This window comes from Glossina fuscipes, unplaced genomic scaffold, assembly GCF_014805625.2.
Source record: "Glossina fuscipes isolate IAEA_lab_2018 unplaced genomic scaffold, Yale_Gfus_2 27, whole genome shotgun sequence".
Lineage (NCBI taxonomy): Eukaryota > Metazoa > Arthropoda > Insecta > Diptera > Glossinidae > Glossina > Glossina fuscipes.
Window position 1 is genome coordinate 4,079,555 of NW_023998422.1, and position 21,503 is coordinate 4,101,057.

Here is a 21,503-nt window from a genome sequence, read left to right on the forward strand (position 1 = left end):
CCAATTCATGTGATTTCTAGATCGTATCAATTTTCAAACCGTATGAGTCAAAATTGCACGACAGTCAGAGAGAAGTTCCGTATCGTGGATACGAAGGAACCCGTCGACACAAAATTTGGGACAGAGATATGTGCATACGCGGCGATAGGTTTAATAATTTCTCTAAGAGTCATGAATTTAGCCAAGCTTTATGTAGAACTGTATCGCAAAATGAAGTTATCGACTTTAACTTTGATGGAAACATTGGAGATTCCCGCAAGCAGATCGATGTTGAAAATAAATTAAATCGGTCCAAGGGGAATTTCTACAGTGCAGAATAAACTGAAAACATCTAACCTTTCGGGGCATTTTGGCCTTCATTTGCAAACTGCAATAGACCTATGGGAAAAATTTCCGCGTACATTCTACAGAAATGGACGCAAACAACTAGTGTGTCACGTCCTTCCAATATTACGGAATATGAAAATTTCTTTAGTCTCCTTTAGGATAAATTTTACGGAATTCGGTCAGAGCCGAATATGATTTCATTTTTTATATTTTACTTTTGAACATGTTTTGATTTTTACAGGAACGCTCAGCTTATGAGGCTCATTATCGCGGTATAATTTGTCATAAAAACACTGTTTTTTTTTCTTGTTTTTACATAACTCAAAAAATATGTGTTATGTTTATATGTAACTTGAGTGGATAAATAAACGAATTTAAACTTTGAACACCTTGCCGTCCAAGATACAGGACTATTTCCTTAGTGTGAGTCGGCGAGGCCTCATATTGGCGCGGTTTGTTGTAAAAAAATTATTTCGAACTTTTTTAAAAAATATTAACGAAACTTTAACGAGTTAACTACGTCGACCCCTTTTAGGGATATACTTGTATACTCATCAAGCCCTGAGTGTGTGTAATAGAAAATTAGGTTGCAATGAAACGACTTGACAAAATTATAAAAATATCCCTTTAAAAACATTACTATTACAAAATGGATGGATAGACGGATCATGACGTACGCGTTCATCACATGCAGCTAAAGGAGGTCATGTAATTAAAAGATAATTCTTATTATTGAAAATGTAATTGGAAAGTGCTTCGTTTTCGATTGCGCTTTAGCGAGTGCGATGAGTGACAGGCAGTGATATCTGGCACGGATATGGGCAGTCTACCCAACATCAAATGTTAGCGACCTTACAATTTTTCATTTTATTTAAAAATTTAAGATGATTTCCATGACCTATTTAAGTATTGATAGCCATGTACAATGGTATGTGTAAGTATATTAAGTTGTCCTGCTCTAAAATTTATGATCGTAAACCGTGGGAAAACTCCATATGCAAATGCTTCTCTGTCCATTAATAATCAAAGAAGAAGAATTTGAAAGGATAGCCAAGTTTCTACACCTTGGATACGTATTACACGAAGACTTGGACAGCGTGATAGAAATGAGGAGAGAACTAGAAATGATCATCGTTCAAGAACTATCGGAAAATTCTACCAAGCCGGAAAGTGCTTTGCATGGTCGATGCTCTTGTCTGATCTAGAATCATGAAAATTTAGAAATCGGGACTGCTGCAAGCCGTTAAGATGTGGTGTTACTGAAGTCCTGAGAAGAGAAAACCTTTGAGTGCGAGCTATGAAAATGCATTAAAAAACGGAAAATTACGTATTTTGTGCTTGGGATACGTGGAGATAATTATGAACTCCTACACTCAATAGTGGCAGTCCGTATCGAAGTACGTAGCGGTTTGGGTAGAAAACAAATTTCATGGCTGGAGGGAATTTTTGGACTTTAATTAACAATGTAACTTGGGTAACAATATTATGTAAAAATGTGATCACCTAGTAAAAGAGATAGGCTTCTAACAAGTTCAGAAAACATGTTTCTAAATGTCTTGCAGCTGTTAGCAAGAGATTGTTTATACGAAAAACTAACAATATTTGAAGCTTAACAAACGTGCCAACGAAACGTCGAATCGATATTCGATTATATTTAACTTTTACTTGTTTTGAAATTATTGAAATTTGCTTTTATTTTGGCTTAAGTTCAATAAAACACTACAACAACAAACAACTTTTGTTTGTTTACTATCTAAGGTTGCATTTTCAAATTCTGTGCGTTTTTCAAAGTGTAATGTTATTGACATTCTTTAAATCCCACATTCTTACCATTTATATATTAAATTTTCTGAGCAGTAGTGACAGACAATTGTTTCTCTAATTGCGCTTATTTTATATCGTACGTTTCATATACAAACCGGCATTTATTCGCATATTTGATAATGGAAATAATTGTAAAAGTTTTAAATTTCCATTTCAAGTCTAAAAATAATATTTGCTTACACACGACACCTGCTTGCGCAAAAACAAAAAAAGGTCACTTGTATACTTGGTAGAGAGGTATGGAACAGAACATGACAAAAACAATATATAAACCATTTATGGATAATATTCTATAAAAGCAGAAGCATTAATTCAGAAAAATCTTCTTTTGCTTTAGACGAAGAGAGACAGAGAGAGACATAGCGAGAGAGAAATAGAGAAAAAGAAAGAAAAAACACAAGTAGTGAAGAATTAAATAACCATAAATATATATGAACGATTTATATGTATGTCAAGAGCCCGTGTAGTAGCCGCAAAACAAAATGGAAAAAAAAAAACAAGTAAGAACATTGTAGGCGGGCAAGGCCGACCATTAAATACCGTGCGCCACATTATCTAACACACCTTTTATTTTTTTATGAAATTACTATTAAGGGTCAATTTTTATCACCACATGTCAAATTTAGGCTTTTCTGATCTACAAAGGATCAATTCTCGCGAAAATCCTTATTAGAGTTAGATCAAAAAAACAGGCCGAGAAAGGTCCAGTTGATTTGGTATACTCAATTGTTTTATGTTAAACTTATTGTCGTACAAACTTTAGTTCTCGCTGTATGAGCGGTACAAAAATTGCCCAAACCGGTCCAAAGTTTTCATACCAATTTAGAATGCCAAAATGCTACTTAGCTACTTTTGCTGAGAAATTTTGAAAAGTGCATTTTTTTTTTTCCAATAACGACATTTCAGAATAGGCCATTATATGGGGAATGGTCGAAAAGGTCGATCGATCCGAATCATTTTCAATAGCGCCCGTCCTCGGGTCAAAACACGTAACTATACAAAATTTCATCGAAATATCTCAAAAATTGCGAACTGTAGTTTGAACTCAAATTTACATGGATAGACATCAGACGGACAGAGACAGGCTTAGATAAATTCATATTATGATTCTGAATCGATCGGTGTAATAAACGATAGGTTTATCTTAAGGCCTTCTGCTAGTTACATACGACCGCACTAACTTAATATTCCCTGTACCACAAGTGGTGTAGGGTATAAAAAGTTGAATAAAAAAAAAAAAAAAAGTGAATTTAATAAAAAGCATTATGATAATAGACAGTCACATAAAACATTTAGCAAAAAATTTATCTCCATATAAATATAAATTATTATTGTATTCAAGGTCATTATAATATAAAATATAACACATGGAAAACATATGCATTAAAACAATAGCAAGTCATTAAGCTAAACTTAGTTTTAATTAATAGGTTTCCATAAAGAGAAAAACGAACTTTCTCGATCTCGCAAGAGGTGAGCGATAAAAGTGAGCTTAGAGACAAATTGCAGATCATTTAAAGTCCACATATTAATCTTCATGATAATTGTTAAATTTTTCCATTTATCCTTTAACCGAAGTCTTCTATAGGTTCCCAAAAAGGAGATGAAAAGCTGAAATTTCTCACAGATAAAAGTTTTTACACCAATGAAGCGCCTTGATATTATTACTGAATGTATCCTGCATGCTAACTCTCTCTCTCTCTCTCCCTCTCTCCAGTCAAAGTCTAAGATTGATTGGAAGTGGCTAAACCCATCACCGAACGATGAGATGTACAGATTGCTCTGAGGGTTTAACGTCTGCATCTGGCATGATGCCTTAATCAGACGGGTTGCCTACAACCACTAGGCACTCAATTAAGTTGAGTGATCACCTCCTAGGGGGAGAGACAATCCCCTAATAAGGGGGCCTCTCTTACCCTAAGGTTCGCAGATAGTTCATTGTGTATGGCCGTACGAACCACCACGGATGAGATGTACATTCGGTCAAAACATTTCCAAATCACATAAGCAAGCTTCAGAGACCCTACAAAGAATGAGATTAACGTGAACGTTTTCCGCTACCGCCGTGCGTAATAAGGGTTAGCAATATAAAAATCTTCAAAACTTCGAAACTTTTCAGTGTGTGAAGCGCCTGCACAAAGCTTGTAGAGCTGCATTTTGAAATCCTGCTATCGATTGTCTCAACACAAACAATTGATCATCGCCAGGAGATGGATCTTGTGTGTGTCAGGAATGGTGTGACAAGAAATTATGCTTGTGAACTGCTAGCTGGAAACTTGTGAGTTTTTTCGCTGTGTAAAGCGCTGTTTTTCACAAGTAGATGATAGAAGTCTGTCTATGGATATAATATACGGTTTATATTCTGAAATCTTCTATCATCTTATGGCCAAACCTCTTCATATCATGTAAGGGTTTTGATGCATATATCTGTACATATAACAAGTTTAATACATGGGTTGTGGATATATAAATAGGAACAAATTCATAATTGTAACAAGTGACAACATTATAGTCAAGCTGTGCTCCACTTCATATTGTTTAACACAGTTCTTATTTTTGTCATAGGGCACTAAAGCGGTACACTGATTTTAAGTGAGCTTGCAGTATACTAACACTTAGACTTCTTTGCGAATAAAGACTTGCTTTCCGTTAGGATGGTTGTGTCCAAGAGTTTCAAAAACTGGATTCAGAATTCAGCACAGTTAATTTTTATATCAAACTACTATTACGGATCAACTTTCATCCTAAAATATTGGAACTTGGACTTTTCTGCCCTAAGGCAAAAAAAATTTTCGTGCCAATCTTTATATAGGATTGGATCCAAAAATAGACGTGTTTTGTCCAAATTTTGTACAATTCATTTTTAAATCAATTTACTATTATGGGTTAATTTTCATCATAACATACTAAAATTTACAATTTTCTGTCCTATGGAGGATCAATTTTCGTGAAAATTCTTGCATAGGATAGGATCCGAAAAATACGTCGAGATGATCCAAATTTGGTACAATCTATCCTAAACTCCTTTTAGGAATGAGAGTTTGTCGTACGAGCTTGAGTTTTCATTATGTAAGAAGGTACTCAAACAAATGCCCCAGCTGGTCCAAGATTTTCATATCTTCTTAAAATGCCGAAATACCTTTACTTAGCTACTTTTGTTGAGAAATTTTGAAAATTTGAAATTTTCTGCATACAAGGACTTTTCCAAATAGGGGTTATATGGGGATTGGTAAAAAAGTGGATTGATTCATCCTTGGGTCATTACACACAAGAAAAAAAAGACAGGCAGACAGATAGGCTTAAATCAAAAATTGCGGCCATCAGTGAAATTTTGTAATGTTAACAACTGGAATAACTATAGTGGGTCCATTCTACACCACCGTAAAGTTGTAATGACTTTTCAACGACTTATATGAGAGGTGATCGAAAACGTAGTCCGATGTGAACCCTTTTTCAATAGTTTTCGCTCTTGGGCCTAACCACGTCAATGTACCAAATTTAATCAAAATATCTCAAGAATTGCTATCTCTGTAGCTTGAACACAAATTTAAATGGGCATACTCCAGATGGGCGGACATGCTTAGCTCGATTCAGAAAATGATTCCGAGTCGATCGATGGGTCCATCTTAGGTCCTTCTGCGTGTTACATACCTCCGCGCAAAGTTAATGTAAAGTTAATGTACCACAAGCGGTACAAATACAAACAATTAAATGCTTGCTCTATATCTACCACCTGATTGCGAAATAAAGTCGATTGGATTTCTTAGATTTGGTTTTTTTTTGTTTTACATCAAATTTTATATCTAACAAAAGGCACAATGTATAATAAATTCTCTTCTTGTTTATTTATTTATTTATTTGTTTTTTTTTCTGCCTTTCTTTCTTTTGTAATTCAGACGTAACGCTCCGCTATTTTCCATCGTTGTTTCGCTAATAAGTTTTCATGCCAAAAAAGCAAAAATGTTCATATTAAACAATTTCTTTAAACGCAACGAAATGAATGCTTGGATCTCATATATGTATAGATATATCTTTTAAAGTTTCTTCCTTATAGTTTCTAGTGTGCATAAATCGTCAGCTTTTTATGATCTTGAGCCGGCTACAATTTTTTTTTTTTTTTCATGAAAATTTTATATTTCGTGCATATAAGCATTATAGAGGCACAGACATGGTATACTATACTCGGTTGTCTACTCATTACTCAATATGATCCAATTAATTGTTTATTCACTGACATTTATCTTTATTGTTTCTGTAGTTTTGTAGATCTTGTACATAGATTAGATGTATTCGAGTAGACTGACACAATACGATTCAGTTTTCATGCAAACCAACAATTAAGCGATTGCTTTGTTTACGCATTCAAGTTAACACTCAATTAATTCGTTTTATTTATTCCGTTTTAATTTTAGTATAAACAAATTTATTTTTTTTTGGTTTTTTTTTTTTTTTCGTTAAGGTAGTTTTTCTTTAAATTTTATGTATTTAAAAATAATTGTAAATCAATACACTATACACCAACTGTAATGTCGAAATATTTTACGTATTAGAACTTATTGGGAAACTTTAGGTTGCGTTGAGTTAATTTAAGTGCTTTGTAAATACTATAAGTAAAAATGATTTTTAAAACATTCACATACTTACTATAAGGGTATCATTTGCTGGAATAAAACGGGAGACGTAAAAGTCTGCTTTAAAGGTAGAAAGCATTAACGGGGTAGACCATTACAACAGCCTAAAAGAAATGAGGTCTTCTTGACAATTATTTTTCGATGGAAGGAGGAAAGGCATGTAATAATAATGTTTGGGAAGTTTATTAAGCATAGCTTTAAGTACTAGAAACAACATTATTTAAAAAAATATTAAAAATGGCAATATCACGCCATCGTCTGCAGAAGCCGCTCTGCAGCAAATAGTGTAATTCGTACAAATATCATTTAATCTATGAAAATTAAAGAAGAAGAGAAGAATTTCATATAGTAACGTTTCACGTCATCGTGAACAGTCAGTCGTCGAATTCGATAAATTTATCCTCTCAGCGATCTCAAGTTCAAATAGCTCTCAAGAAGCTGGTGCATCTTCAAGATCAAAATTGCGTGATCGAAATTTGACAAACCAATTCTTGCATTGACATCTTCTCGATGATAAAAAAGTTAAATATGCTGAATATGCTCCTTTTCACGTTCCATATTGGAAAGGGTATCTGCCAAACATTGCTGCGAACTTTTCCACAAGTGAACCTTGCCATAAGAGTTGTTAAAATATATTATAATGGCAAAGCGACTTGAGTGTGAATTTAATTATGAAAAAGTGCAACCAATTGCTCTATTAGGAAAAAAACGGAATGACTTTCCGAACAAGCTAACAAAGCCCTGTAAATAATAAAAGACGTAAGGTCTCTTGAACATTTTTGCTTAAGTGGCGAGGAGTTGGGTGGAAAAGCGCAATTTTTCGACTAAAGAAAAGTCACTTTTTATACCCTACACAACTTGTGGCACAAGGGTATATTAAGTATGCAACGTTTACAAGGGCTTCATTCACCCTTTACTTTACCGGTCCATTCAAAACCTGAGCTTTCTGAATCTAATCTCGAAGCATGTCCGTTCGTCTTTTTGGTTGTAAATCTTTTCATCTTATGTTCGACCTACAGGTCGTAATTTTCGAGATATTTTCATGATATTTTGGGAGATTGGCTTGTTTTGATCCAAGGACAAACACTGTGGAAAATGGTTCAGATCGGACTAATGCTGACCACATCTAAAAAGTTACGTCAAAGGCGTTTTCTTAAAATGGCTCAATTTGAGACTCTTTCAACTTCAATTTGACCTAAGAGTTTTTTTTTTAAAACAATCTTCGTCCACGATTATGAAAGGGGTTATGTGGATGTAGCTTGTAAATGATCAAAATACTTACAAGCATCTAATGGTTTGGATATATGCATACAAAATGTTGCCAAATTATACGAAGATATTAAATAAGCGATGTGCGGGACGTAGGTTTACTTGACTTTTTTCTTACCTTCCACTCAAGAGACGTATGAATAAAATAAAATAGTTTTCCTTATCAATGATTTTTTAAAAAGAGAAAAAGGAAGAAAGAGAGTGGTGAGAATTCTTTGTTATAACATGATATTAGAGTGGAAAGCAAATTTTGTAGACTGGAGGGATAGTGAAATAATTCTATTAATGATAAATAAACCCATTATCATTGGGTTAATATTACCCGTTTAAGTCTATCCTCTGCTAAAAAGAATTGGATAAATCGTGATTTTATTTATAAAGCAAAACAATTTTATTTATAGATAACAAATGATGTCATTGGTGGGCTGGCCGTTCAAAACGAAAAAGGTCAAAATTTTGATTTATAGAAAAGTTCATTTTGTGTTTGTTTGTCGTCTTCTCATTTCATTACGAAATTAAAGTTGACGATAATAAATATTTGCATTTAAATGGAAATTAATTGTCGCTACCATATGTGCAATCTATGTGCATGCGAATGAAGTTTTGCAACATTTTTCAGAAATAAATCGAAAACAAAAAGTGCATTTCGTATGCAACTGCAGCCGTTGAATAAATTGCGGTTTCAATATGAACGACAATCACATACAGTCGTTTAATGTCGCTCGCTGCTGTTGCTACATAAACATACATAATATAATTGATAGCGAATCAATGACTAAATATATGAATAAATGAACGGATGAATGACTGCATGTCTCTTGGCGTTGTAACTTTATACTTCTTTCAATTTAAACAACAACAACAAAAAAAAAAAAAAAAAAAAAAAAAAAAAAAAAATACAAAGTTTAGTTTAGAGCTTCGCAGTCAACACCACGCCAATGAGATTAGTGAAGTTGACATATTGATGAAAAACAAAGCTTTTTTTTCACAAATTGATTTTACACTGTACTTGCAGGCAAGCATTCTCTTCTTGTCATTTGTATTTTTAAATACCTATATATACATATATATATATATATATATATATGAGTTAAATGAATGGTAATACATAGACAAACATTGTTGACTCACGGATACGCCTGTGAAATTGTTACCGACGCTGCAGTCACTTGTAGGTGAGATTGTTGGCTTATTTACCGTAGCATGTTGTTGATATTTTACGCAAAGTTTTATAAAAAGGCGGCGGCATTTATTGCAGTTTACTTACTATTTATTATTGGTGTTGTCTTTCTTCGACGATAATTTACATACAAAATTCTTGCTTTTTTTTCCTCCTATTTTTTTCTAAGATAAAAATCTTTAAAAAACAACAAAAGGAAAAAATAGAACAAAAATTGAAACGTCTGTGCATTTACAGCAGCAGCAGGCAGGTAGAGAGTTACGGCTGCCACATTATAGAGTTATATTGCTAAAGGCATAGTCAAACAAGTTTTTATCTGTTCGTTTTGATGCAGACGGATTGCAGTTTTTTACAGTGTCTATGCATGCATGAGCCAGTTTACTTACCCCTTTCAATTGTTATTTAGACAGACATTCGACATTTTAAACAGGTAAAGTTTTCGTAAATGACTGATTGCTTGAGTTGAGGGGGCTTTCAAATAATGCAAAAAATGTAATTTTCTTTTTTCTCTTTCTGAGATTATTGTTTGCAGATTTTTAAGGTGATGAGTTGGTGTTCAGGGATTTTTCATTTTCACAAATCATATGCAATTTATAAAAGTGAATATTATGCAAAAGTGTAAAGTGTCGTCGCTCGTAATCACGATTGTGTTTGAGAAAGTTTTGAGAATACATTAAATAAAACTAAAACTTTGACCGATTGCAAGAAAGCTAGATATTCCAAGATATATTCCTCTAAGTCGTGTTGGCGACTCCACCATACAGCAGTCTTAATGGGGAAAACCTCGACGTTACTAAATTAAAATGTGTTGCAAGATTTTTTTTCTTCAAATGCTTCTGAAAGGCACTTATTGCGAAATGTTCTAATTATAAATGTACATCATATTTTCGGACAAGAAAATTCAGATAAAATACTTTTTTTTCAAACAAAGAGCGTTTTAATGGCATGATAGATTCTACGAAAGTCAGGTCGTTTTTTTTTGCAACATGTGCTCATTCTAACCCTTTAAAATTATTCATGTATATTATATTTTCGGACAAGAAAAATGAAAATAAAATAAACAGGCGTACACACACATAAAGAAGTGAGGAACTTCCAATAGCAAGTGTTTTTTAAATCGATCATGTAAAAGAGCCACCGAAAAACCGAAATCTTTCAACCTATATAGCATTCATAGCTTAATTGTAGTTAGGCACACTAGAGTCTTTCCCTTCTTCTTTCTGACTAATATCGTATTACGTATTCGGGAACATCAACAATCTATTTTCTTTAACGGTTGAATCAACAGCATTTTCCAGAAGGAATGACTACTTCTTTATAAAAAGACTTTGAGTGCATGGCAGGTGGTAGAAAGTAGTGTAACCGACCTTGAAAGTGTGATTAACAGTAAATGGATGGACGCCTAGACAAATAAAGCAAAATATACTGACGGTATTATGCTGACAAAGAATGTATCTTTCGAAACGTTAAACAAACCTTCAATCGATCCGTAAGTCATCCTTTGAAAATATGGATTCTTAGTAGTTTATGCAAGAAACACACAAAACACACGTCACAAACTTTTCCTTGGTTTTTCAATATTTTTTTAGGGGATCGTTGATTTCGTTCGTAGAAAAAATAAATTAATTACAAATGTATCTTTTCCGGTCTACTGAGATATATAACAAAAAAGAACTATGTTGTAGTCTTATCATAAATAATAATAATAAATGTAAACAGAAAATACGGTTGTGTGCAAGAGAATTCAAGCGTGAGGGTATTGAAAATTTTATTTAGAAATGATTAAAAACTTAGAAAAAGGGAGAGAGAGATTGAGTCCCAGTACAAGCAATTGAGATATCTAAGGACATAAATGAACATGGAAATCCTGGCAAATGAGATTTCTGCATGTGTAGGAATAAATGAGGAGCAGATATTCATGCAGCTATGTTATTCGGTCGTTGTTTTTAATAAGTAAACGCTTTCGTCGATAGTCCGACCCCTTGCGCTGTTTTGCCGGAACAGCAATTAAAAGACAGTGTTTGTTTGCGACCTTAACGGAATGTGCATCCGAATGACAAAATGTACAGCGAAAGTACCCGTATAGCTGCTCAGCTAAAATAATGCAATTTTTGCTTGCTAGTAAGCCGGACACAATTGTCTGGCAGAAAGAGAGAGTTGTGTGCAAACGCCTGAATTTATGCAAATTAAAACAAGTAAATACACTTTAGTGGCGCGTGGGCCACCATTGAATACGCTACGCCAGTTATTCATATAATGACTTTTCAAAATAAGGAAAGGAGAAAGGGAAGGGAATGGGAAGTGCTCGAAAAATTGGTCCGATAGCGTTCGTTCGTAAGCCAAAGCTTGTCGTTGTATCAAATTTCATTAAAATATCTTGATTGAACACAAAAAAACAAAACGGATAGATAAGCTTAGATCGCTTCAGAAAATGATCGATTCGGAAAATGAAGTTCCATTATCTTTTACCTTGAAGTAGTTCACATCTATAGATATTACGACCTTGGTTGTAGATTGAACTCAGGAAAACAAGACGGACAGACGGACGGACAAGCTCAAATCAAGCTAAAAACTGATTCCGAACCGATTGGTATAATAAAATGTGTCCTTATCTCAAGTCATTCTTGGCATGCCGTACATCCATGCGAGTCTACCTCAAGTGCTTCTGCGTGTTCCATACATCCGCAAAAACCTAATAAATATATATATGTATAGGATATAATAAGTTTTAAAGCATTTGGAATCCTTTTTGCAGAGTTCAGCACTTTTTCTTCCAGGTTCAAAACATTGCTTTTTAAAAATTTGTTTTTCTTAATTTTTCTTATTTTAACGGCTTAGATAAACAAGATTTTATTTTGTAAAGTTTCCAGAGCGTCGAAGAAATCAAATTCAATACAATTTCCTTTTCTTGAAACTATCATCCATCATCACTTGTTTGCTTTTTCTTTAATCTTTTCCTCTTTTTTTTTTTTTTTTCTTGTTTTTTGTTACTTCAGCTGCATCTGAAACCTAATGAAAGCACATTATTTTGTATTTATTCTACTGTGCGGTTACTACTGCTGTTTTTGTTTTAGACGTTTCTGCTCTGATTCGTACTTGAGGCCAAGTATTAAACTTCAATGAACTTTTTCTTTACTTTATGTTGGTTTTGTTACTTTAAGAAATTTTGTGCTTTTAGCATTGCATTGAGTTCCGCTGTCCAGCCATATTACTATGCAGAGCACAGAGTATTACAATTTCATGCAATTGTTGCGTGCCAGTTTTTAATGCTTTGTTCAAGAATTAAAAAAAGAAATTTTTCAACTAATTTCTATCTTTTTTTTTTTTTGTTTCTTCTTTCTTATTGATTCAATCTTTCGCTCCTCGTGGTACAAATTTCTTATTATTACTATTTTTTTTCTTCTTTCATATCGAAATAATTTATAATATTTAGCCTATGAAGTTTGCCAAAGTTTTGCAAAGTGCAAGATAAAGTGCTTAAAAGTACGCTCGGTATTCTTCTGCGCCCTAAAACTTAAAGTAATAATTTGAAAATCGATGACGAGAAATATTGAACTCTACATTCTCCACTTTAATTTTGCTGTGCGCATCCAAAAAGAAAGGAAAGTATCTTTGGTCATTAACAAGAAAATTTTCTAAAATTTGAACAAATGGTTGGCGGATACATACAATGGGGCGGATATCTTTATTATTTTTTGGACAGTTTTATGAGAATGCCTTAAGACTTCTTCAGATATATCATGACTTTTTTTTCAATCATTTAGTTTAGTTACAAAGACTTCTAATTCCTGCACATCTTTTAAACTAAAATTCGCAGAAAGTGCAGAGAGTGTGCCATCGTGTTGCATAACTCTCACTTAAGATCTTGTAAAAAGAAATTCGAATCATCTTAAACGCTTGGGGAAAGAAATGCACAGAATGCGGCGTGAAGGGTTTTGCAATGCCACGGATTTGACCTTATGTTTCCCTTCTTGCGAACTGGCCGCATTCTTGACCAATCTGTATTATATTTCTCGCAAAGACTAGCGATTTTCATTGTAAAAATACTTTTTGTTCAGTGGCTTCATTGCTAAACGAAACTCCCTTTTTTGATTAAGCTTGCAAAGTATATACAGCTGATTAAGCACTTATTGCGGCTTTCGTATTGACGATGTCATTGGGGTGTACTTTTGCCACCCCTCCCCTTGTCAGAAGATACGGGTCACATATTCTTGGGACAAAGCGAATTTTCCGAAGATGATTTGCACATTAGAGTTAAGCATATCAGCATGCAAAAGTGTTATGTAAGCCTTTGGTAACTATAACGTTTAGGCAATCGGTGGACAAAGTAACTCTTACTGCGGATAAACCATTTTAGTACAAGGTTTTTAGATAAACATATCGGCAATTCATTCTGTACGCGTAACCGAGCAGGTCAGGATCGCGCCTCCTAAGTGTTAGAGTTGACATCAGTCGTAGTTATAGCGAGTGCTCAGCTAGTAAAGGCACGGCATTTACCGATCGGATACGCGTCCACTGAGCTTAGACCATCTGTCTATCTCTTTCTCTTTTTCCATTTCTTTCCGGCAGTCATCTTGTTATACGCATAGCGAACATGGATTGATCATATTAAGAAAAGGCAACTAACAAATCAGTGTTCGCGGCTTCAAATCTCAAGTACGGTAAAATTTGCTTCGGTCATAGTTATAGTTAGTGGCGCTTACTGATTGGCTATACATTCAATCGATTGCCTGTCTTATTTCCATTCTCCACTTCTTTCCGACAGTGGCTGTGTTTTGCATGTAGCGTAAAGATCACAGGTAACTCCGGAGCCATTCTAGCGAGGCAACTTCAATTTAAGGCTTTCTACGACCTAGAATCTAAATGACGCAAATTTCATTGTAAAAAAAAAAACAGTTTTACATATATTAGATGATTGAGGCGATGGAGTAACGTGTAGTTTAACTGTCCACTAATTATTTTTTTGCCTTCTTTGTTCTCCTTCATGTACATTGTAACAGTCACTTATCTATTATTTAATTTTTGTTAAACTTTATGAATTTTGGGCTTGTTTTCTCTTTAGTACTTTAAATGACATTTCAGAAATGCTAACATTCTAACTTCTAGCAACACATACAAAAAAAAAAAAAAAAAAAAAACCGTCAAGCAAAATGTCAAGCAAAGCAAGACTAAAACTTTAAATTATCGTTGCTGCTGCTTATTGTTTACTTATTTATTGTAATGAATACTGAAAGCTGATAAGTAAAGTTTACTTAAGCTTAAGTTTCATTTGTAACATTTATTTTTAAATTTCTGCTGGTCGTATAAGCGAGATCCTGTAAAGTGTAGAGTTTTGTATTAATTAGTTGGCTGTCATCGACGAATATGCTTGGAAAAGTTTGCCATAGATTTTGTGATATTATTAGCATATTATGAGTATACTCGTCGTATACTCGTCGTATACGTCGTATAGTCAACCTTGGCGAAACAATTTAGATGCACATGTTTCAGAGAGATCAGCTAGCACACCTAAATCGTTGAAGAAAATATTGATTTTCCCCCTTGCTAAACATAAGATCGTTCTGTTCATTTTGATAGCCATACTCTAGAAAATTGCAAAGCACTTTTATGGTATGTCTTCTTACGTTACGTCGCTTACACGCCCCCTTGTTTATATTAATTAAAAAGTCTTTTCTTTCGAAATGGCTGAATATCATATTTAAGATTCGGCTACAACCAATTAAAAATTTTTCTACTTATTTTTTGCTTTTATTGATTTTTATTCTGTCAATTTTGTTTCGCTTTTTTAAGAAAATAAAAATAAATTAAGAGAAAAATCAAATACTTAAGAAAAAGTGTTCGTTTTCGTTACGCCGTCGCCTTTAATGCATAGCAATATTTTATTTGAATCGAAACCAATGACATTAGAAAAATCATTTAAAAATTTTGTGAAATTTTTCTTCGCGGCAGCTATAAAACTCACGTTTATCACTAGAAAAAAGAAAAAAGAGGAAAACTGGCATAAAAAATGGCTGTTAACTTAAATTATGTTGTTGCTCATAAATTGCATGGTTAAGCAATTATTTACCGCAGAGACAGTTAAAAAAATTTTTATATATAAATCATAAAAACTTCTTTATTAAATTCTCATAATTGTTTAAATGTCTTCTTTTAGCCCTTTAGTCTGTACATAATGATGGATAATAGAAGATATAAAGTATGGATTTCTTCAACGCTTTCAAAATAAAATGAAAGATGTCTTCAACATCTTAGCTACCGTTTTGTCAGCGTAAATTTTGAAATTCAATTGATATGCGTATGACGTAAATACAAATTGCAAATAGTTAGTTCGTGAAAATTCTCATCAATGTAAAGTCTTGTGCATTGTGGTTTGAGTCTGTGACGTCTTTGTCTTGATATCATATTTATTTTGCCTTAAAGTTCTCCCATAGGATGTACATTCGTAAATATTATGTCGCGTAGAGGTGCTATGCTTCCCCGTCCCGTTTCTCTTATTTATCTGTATTTCTTCGCACGCTGTCTTAGACCAAGAAGAATTAGAAATGTTGATTCTTTCGCTTTGTTGTAAAATTTCCATAGTGATATATAAAAACGATGACGTTACCTTCTCTTTTACAGTTGTCATGCTCTTCTGACATTTCGCATGATGTTATCTTAACATGAGTTCATTAACATACTATGTACGCTATTTCCGAATTTATTTCATGCGACTTTTTATTTCATATTTACCCTTTCATATTAAACGCTGATGGCGTATGTCCTGATCGCATGAGAGTTCTTGTTATAAATTTGATAATATTGCAAGTATTGTAAAAACTATATTACTCTATAATAAAATCGCATACATTGAGATGCCGAAACGAGAAAATTATAAGAATAACATAATAACGTAATCTCAAAAAGCAAACGACACATCACCTCAAAAGAGCATTTATTACATAGTTTTAGGCGCAAATTTTGTGAACCAAATATTAAATTATCTCTCTGCCTTTATACATTATGAATAAGAACCTTTGAGTATGAATGTATTTCCTTTTTTCACATAATCATTCTCCCTCCCTCTCTTTAATGTCATTATTAAAACTTGATAATTTCCGTGAGAATCCATGTACTGCATTTTTTTAACGATAATTTCCTCAGTGTAAAAACAAACTATTAACCGCATTTTTGTTTCTGAAAGCAAAAAAAAAAAAAGAGCATTTTAAAAACGGTTTTTTCTTTCCTAAAAAAGTGAAATTCAAGTGAACATTAAAATGTCATTATCTTTATATATAAGCTTTACTTTTATAAGTAAACTTTTATTTGATTTTTTTTGTCGATGATTACAGATGAAACTATGCTATTTTTCTAATTCTATATTTGCTTAAGAACCAATCTTGAATACTCATTCGAGTATAGGAAGATTGTGATGACGTCATAGGGATTCTATTAAGAAATCTGAAGATATTTTCTCTATAATTCCAAGAGGTGTGATTATAAACTTTCACTTTACAAATGCAATGTAAGGTGTTAATGAAAATTTATAAGATTTCTTAACTATAGCGTAAGTTACGCCTTCTGTTTAAACGTGATCTGTGTAATTAAAATTTTAATATACCGCAATGCTTGTAAACACATTTTATGAGTTTAGAATTCTTGATACCAAGAAACACAAAGTATTTAATTGCGGTTTTCACTTTTCGATTCCACTTTTCCGCATCTTAGTTTTCATATCAATGCCATTATCAACCGAGAAAAATCATATAATTGCTTTAATCATTTAACCATCTATCTTAAATTATGAGTAATTTTGCACATATCGATAAGAATTTTTGGATTTTTTATTATATTCTATACAATTTGTGGTGTGGAAAAGAGTATATTAAGCTTGTGCAGACGTATGTAACACCCCGAAGAACTTGAGATACAACCATCTTTTATTATATCTATCGAACATAATTAATTTCAAACTATAGGGTGATATAAGGTATGCAATGATGCGCTGCGAGCCACTGCACTGTTTATACTTTTTATTGTAATATCTCTTATTGCACTACAGCTTCTCATCAAGCGAAATAAAGTATTATATTATTATTGTTATTCAAAATTTGTCCAGAGAATAAATTCTAAGACTAAAGCCTTAAAGCACTAGCATCAAAGGTTTTCGGCTTTATTAAAATCCTACCGCACTTGAGAATTGAACCCGTGACCATTGAGTTGCTAGTCGAGACTCTTGTCTACTCGGCCACTTAGGCGGATGTAAAGTATTATAATATCTTGTGGCCAGAGCGAATTTTCGTTGTTATTTTTTGTTTAGGTTCTCATACGATTACTTTGACTTTCTTTTACGGGATAGCAAATTAGAATTGCTGCCAACCTTAAAGTTAAATGTAAAGGTCTAAATTCTACTAATTGGAGAAATTTATTTTTAGGTGATGGAAATTTAAGTATTTTTTAAAGTATTTTGTTTTCTTTTTGTCATACTATACTGTCTCACGTCAACAATTTTTACATTCTTTTTCGTTTCCAGTTTTACGTTTCTTTGACAATTTTTCAGTTAATTGGCTTGCCAGACTTAAACGCCGCACTTACCACCCTTGGTCATGTTACCTCCATTGTAGAGTATGCCTTTTTCCTTAGCCAACATATTAGAAAGGGAATTAATTTTCTCTCTCTGTGCCATAAATGGACGATAATGTATTACAACAAAGTGTATTTTTCCTTTAATTAAATTTTGCGTAGTTTGCCGTAAGGTTTTTCTTTTATTGAAATTTAAAATCCTTTTCTCAAATTTATGCTTTCTTTATGTAGTTAAAATACCCTTGAAAGTAGGCAATATTTTGAGATAAAATAAAAGTTGTTAAATAAAAAGAAAATGTTTTCGAAAATATCGATTTTTTTTTTTTTTTCAATATTCCCTCACTTTTATCACGTTACTATGTTTGTTCTTGTTAAAGTATTTTTTAAATAATGATAAGGTATTTGAAAAAATAAATTGGCTAAAGGTGAATACTAAACCATAAACACTTATAAAACTGGCACCTAAAAATAGGCCAACAGCGCCGCCAAACGAAACAATCAATTGATCAGCACTAAACACTACACGTCGTTTAAGACCCATTCGCGGCAAAAGCACTTTAACGATAATAGTGCTTTCAAATTTTTCGGTTGACTGTGGAAAGAATTACAAAAATTTGACAAAATTATCACTATTTTAGCAACTTTTGCTTTCATTGTGTAAGCTTACTTTGGTTACCGCTTGTGCCTGTGAAACTACATATCGTATCTCCTCACATAGAGGTAGACAGTTGCAGTGAGCCGATTCGGGCCACTGAGCTTTCTCCAAACATAGCATACCTTTAATATCGCAAATGCTCTTTTTGGGTCCGATCGCGTAGAAGTATGGCTTGCAACCGCATTTTGCTAAGGCTGCACGAATCCGGCATTCCGTACGACAAAGGCCGGGGCTATAAGACTGAACGAACGTTAATCATAGATTTTGATTTTTTTTTTTTTTTTATATAATTCTTGGAATTACCTGAGAGTAATGTAACTTATTTTCATTTATATAACGGCATTTTCGATAAGCTATCGGTAATTTATGCACTTCAGCTTCTGCTGTGGTTATACCTAACATCAATTCAACCGTTAGTGCTCCATTGTCTGTGCCTCCACTTAAAATGGTGTCGCGATCTCCAGGAGTGATAATATCAAAATTACTATGCATATACTGCAAAGATATAATTACTATCAAGAAAAATACTACTAAAAAAAATGATCTATTTTGCATCATTTCCATAATGGTTGTCGAGAATTTTGATTGGTATCGATTCAGGCATTTTTTCTTTCTGGTTTGTTGAGTATTGAAATTTTTATACCATTACATGATTTGCAGTACAAGTGTATATTAAGTTTTTGCGGAAACAGCCAATATCGGCGAGCACTTGAGCCACGGCCGTCTTTTTTATACCGATCGAACCTTGTCCGTCCATATATCCGTCTGCCCGATTTGTGTTCAACACATACGTTGCACTTTTTGAGATAATTTGTTTGTACATGATGTTGGAAATGGACCGGATCGGACCACTTTTTCGACTATTTTCCGTATAACGTCTTATTTTGAAAAATTGCTATAACCGAAGTGGTATGGGGCCCACCGTAATGTTTTATTTCCACCAATAAACTTGGGTAAAAGCAATCGAGCGTAGTCATTCAGAGACAGCAATAATCTTTTTCGCAATCAAATTTTACGAACGTAAAGCGTTGCGAAAGAGCGGAGTTAAAATTAGTTCACGGAGCGACGCCTTTCCTGAAAGATATACAATTTTTGGTCTCTTTTATTACTTACTACATTCATGCTAGCGTTGCCGCCCACTCTATTGAAAATTTTTGAATTGCATTCACTCATAGGGTTGCATTCAGATTTTGCAGGAAGTTGTATGTTATCCCTGAAAGCGTATATTTACTTACGGTTTCATTGCTTTATGGTTTTTCAAGAAAACTTACGCTCCTTTGTATGGATTTGTATAGCGCGCCGTTTGCGAAGTTGTTTGACACATACCAAGCTCTGTAATGGCAGCTCTAAAATCTGGCTCGCCATACTCTGAATTACCGCCTTGTGCGTTTTTATCTGTTTTCTTTTCTACAGTTTTTGTCTCTCTCTTAGGCAGACCTTTACCTTTCAACTTGAGAAGCAAAAGATTTCAAATCAATTTGAATTCTACTCTTATCTAATGTTTATATTGCGCTATTCACCTGCAACAAAATTTGCACAAAATCCAAGTTTTTCAATTTATCATCATTTCTGTAAGGTTCTAGAGTTGATAATTTAGCAACGGTAAGGTGATTAATGGTTTTTAAAAATTCGAAATAATACTGATATGAATCTCGATCTTCTGGTGTAACGGCCCAGGTGTCCTTGATAACGTGTGCAATAGCCTCCTCATCAGTGTAATTGAAACACAATGTTATGCCAACAAAAGGATAATTGAGTTTACCCCACGTTAACTCTGTGGCTAAAATGATAGGATTATCGCGAAAACGTTCCCATTGACTGTAGCAAATATTGAAGGACCAATAGGCTGCTGCTATAATGGTTACACCCCAGAAAATCTTCTCCAACCAATGCAATGCGTGTTTCACCAAGTACGGGCAACCGTGAATACTTGATTCATTTACAGTTGTATTAATATAATCTTGGCATTTCATGCCGCCGAAGAAGCGCTAGCAATAGGCTATAGTGATTTGAAAATTGACACTGAATCGAAGGACCAAACAATTTGATGTTTATACGCCACGTTGGTGTTGTTGCTGTTGTTGACAAGCCAAATATAATTGGAATGTGATGTTTCGCAATCATCAAATAATGTAGAAAACATGTCTCTTCTTTTAAATATTACCATTAAAAACAACGATGAATAATTGTTGGCTTTAAATAACTGACACGAAAGACAAAAAACTACACACAAAATTTTATCACATGTACTTTTCCTACACTTTAGTTTCAATGAAATGCAAGTCGTTGGTTGTCGTCGACCTAGTGTTTTAAATAATCGAGAATTAAATGTGTTATATACCATAAAAACATAAAATGAAATGTTTTCGCCTAAAGATGTCTTCTAGGCATTTATAAGCTCACTTAAGTTCTTCACTGCACAAATCGTTTTTCCTTTTTCATTTTCCTTCAATGCTCCGCGATCCGGCTGAATCAAGAAAAAGTTTAAAAAACAAAAATCGCTTGCAAAAGGTATGGGTATTGTCCACCTATCTTAATTGATTATCTTCTGCAAGGCTTAGAGATTAAGTCAGGTTTGCGAACAGATTTTATGAGGTGAGAATCCTTCTTTTATTTTTCCATTCCATTTTTCCGCATAGTGGTGTTTCATATCATTGCTATTATCAACCGAAACAAAACCCTTTTAGTATCTTTATCGTTTAAGCATTTATCCAAAATCGTGAGAAATTTGTAAATGTCCCTATGGATCCAAGCAAATTTGTTAATTTTTTATTGTACCGTACATCACTAACGGTGCAAGGGTATATTGAGCTTGTGTTATTGTTCAAAGACTAAAGCCGTTGAGAAGCGGTTTGGATCCGACTTCTTTTTCGACCATTTCCGATGTAACTTCTTATTTTGAAAAGTCGATAAGAAGAGATAACTGCAGCTTGGCCTAGGGTATTTAACGGCAGGCCGTTCCCACTAAAGTGTTTTTAAGTGTTTTTTATTTTCTATTTTTACATTACATGTAATACTAGGGTGTATTAAATTTGTGGACATGTATACAATACGCAGA

General features: G+C 33.6%; 2 protein-coding genes across 14 annotated transcripts in view; one reads left to right on the plus strand and one right to left on the minus strand.

Annotated features, from left to right (window-relative positions):
* The window catches only part of LOC119635568 (AF4/FMR2 family member lilli), a 113,876-nt gene that overhangs the window by 25,201 nt on the left and 67,172 nt on the right, over positions 1 to 21,503 (plus strand). The gene's annotated exons all lie outside the window — the stretch shown is intronic.
* Positions 18,100 to 20,742, minus strand: LOC119635571. The gene is made up of 6 exons (XM_038030434.1): positions 19,966 to 20,742; positions 19,717 to 19,895; positions 19,559 to 19,658; positions 18,749 to 18,940; positions 18,458 to 18,685; positions 18,100 to 18,382 (listed from the first exon to the last, which is right to left on the minus strand). The coding sequence occupies exons 1-6, from the start codon at positions 20,416 to 20,418 to the stop codon at positions 18,119 to 18,121; spliced, it is 1,416 nt and encodes a 471-aa protein (XP_037886362.1). The 5' UTR covers positions 20,419 to 20,742; the 3' UTR covers positions 18,100 to 18,118.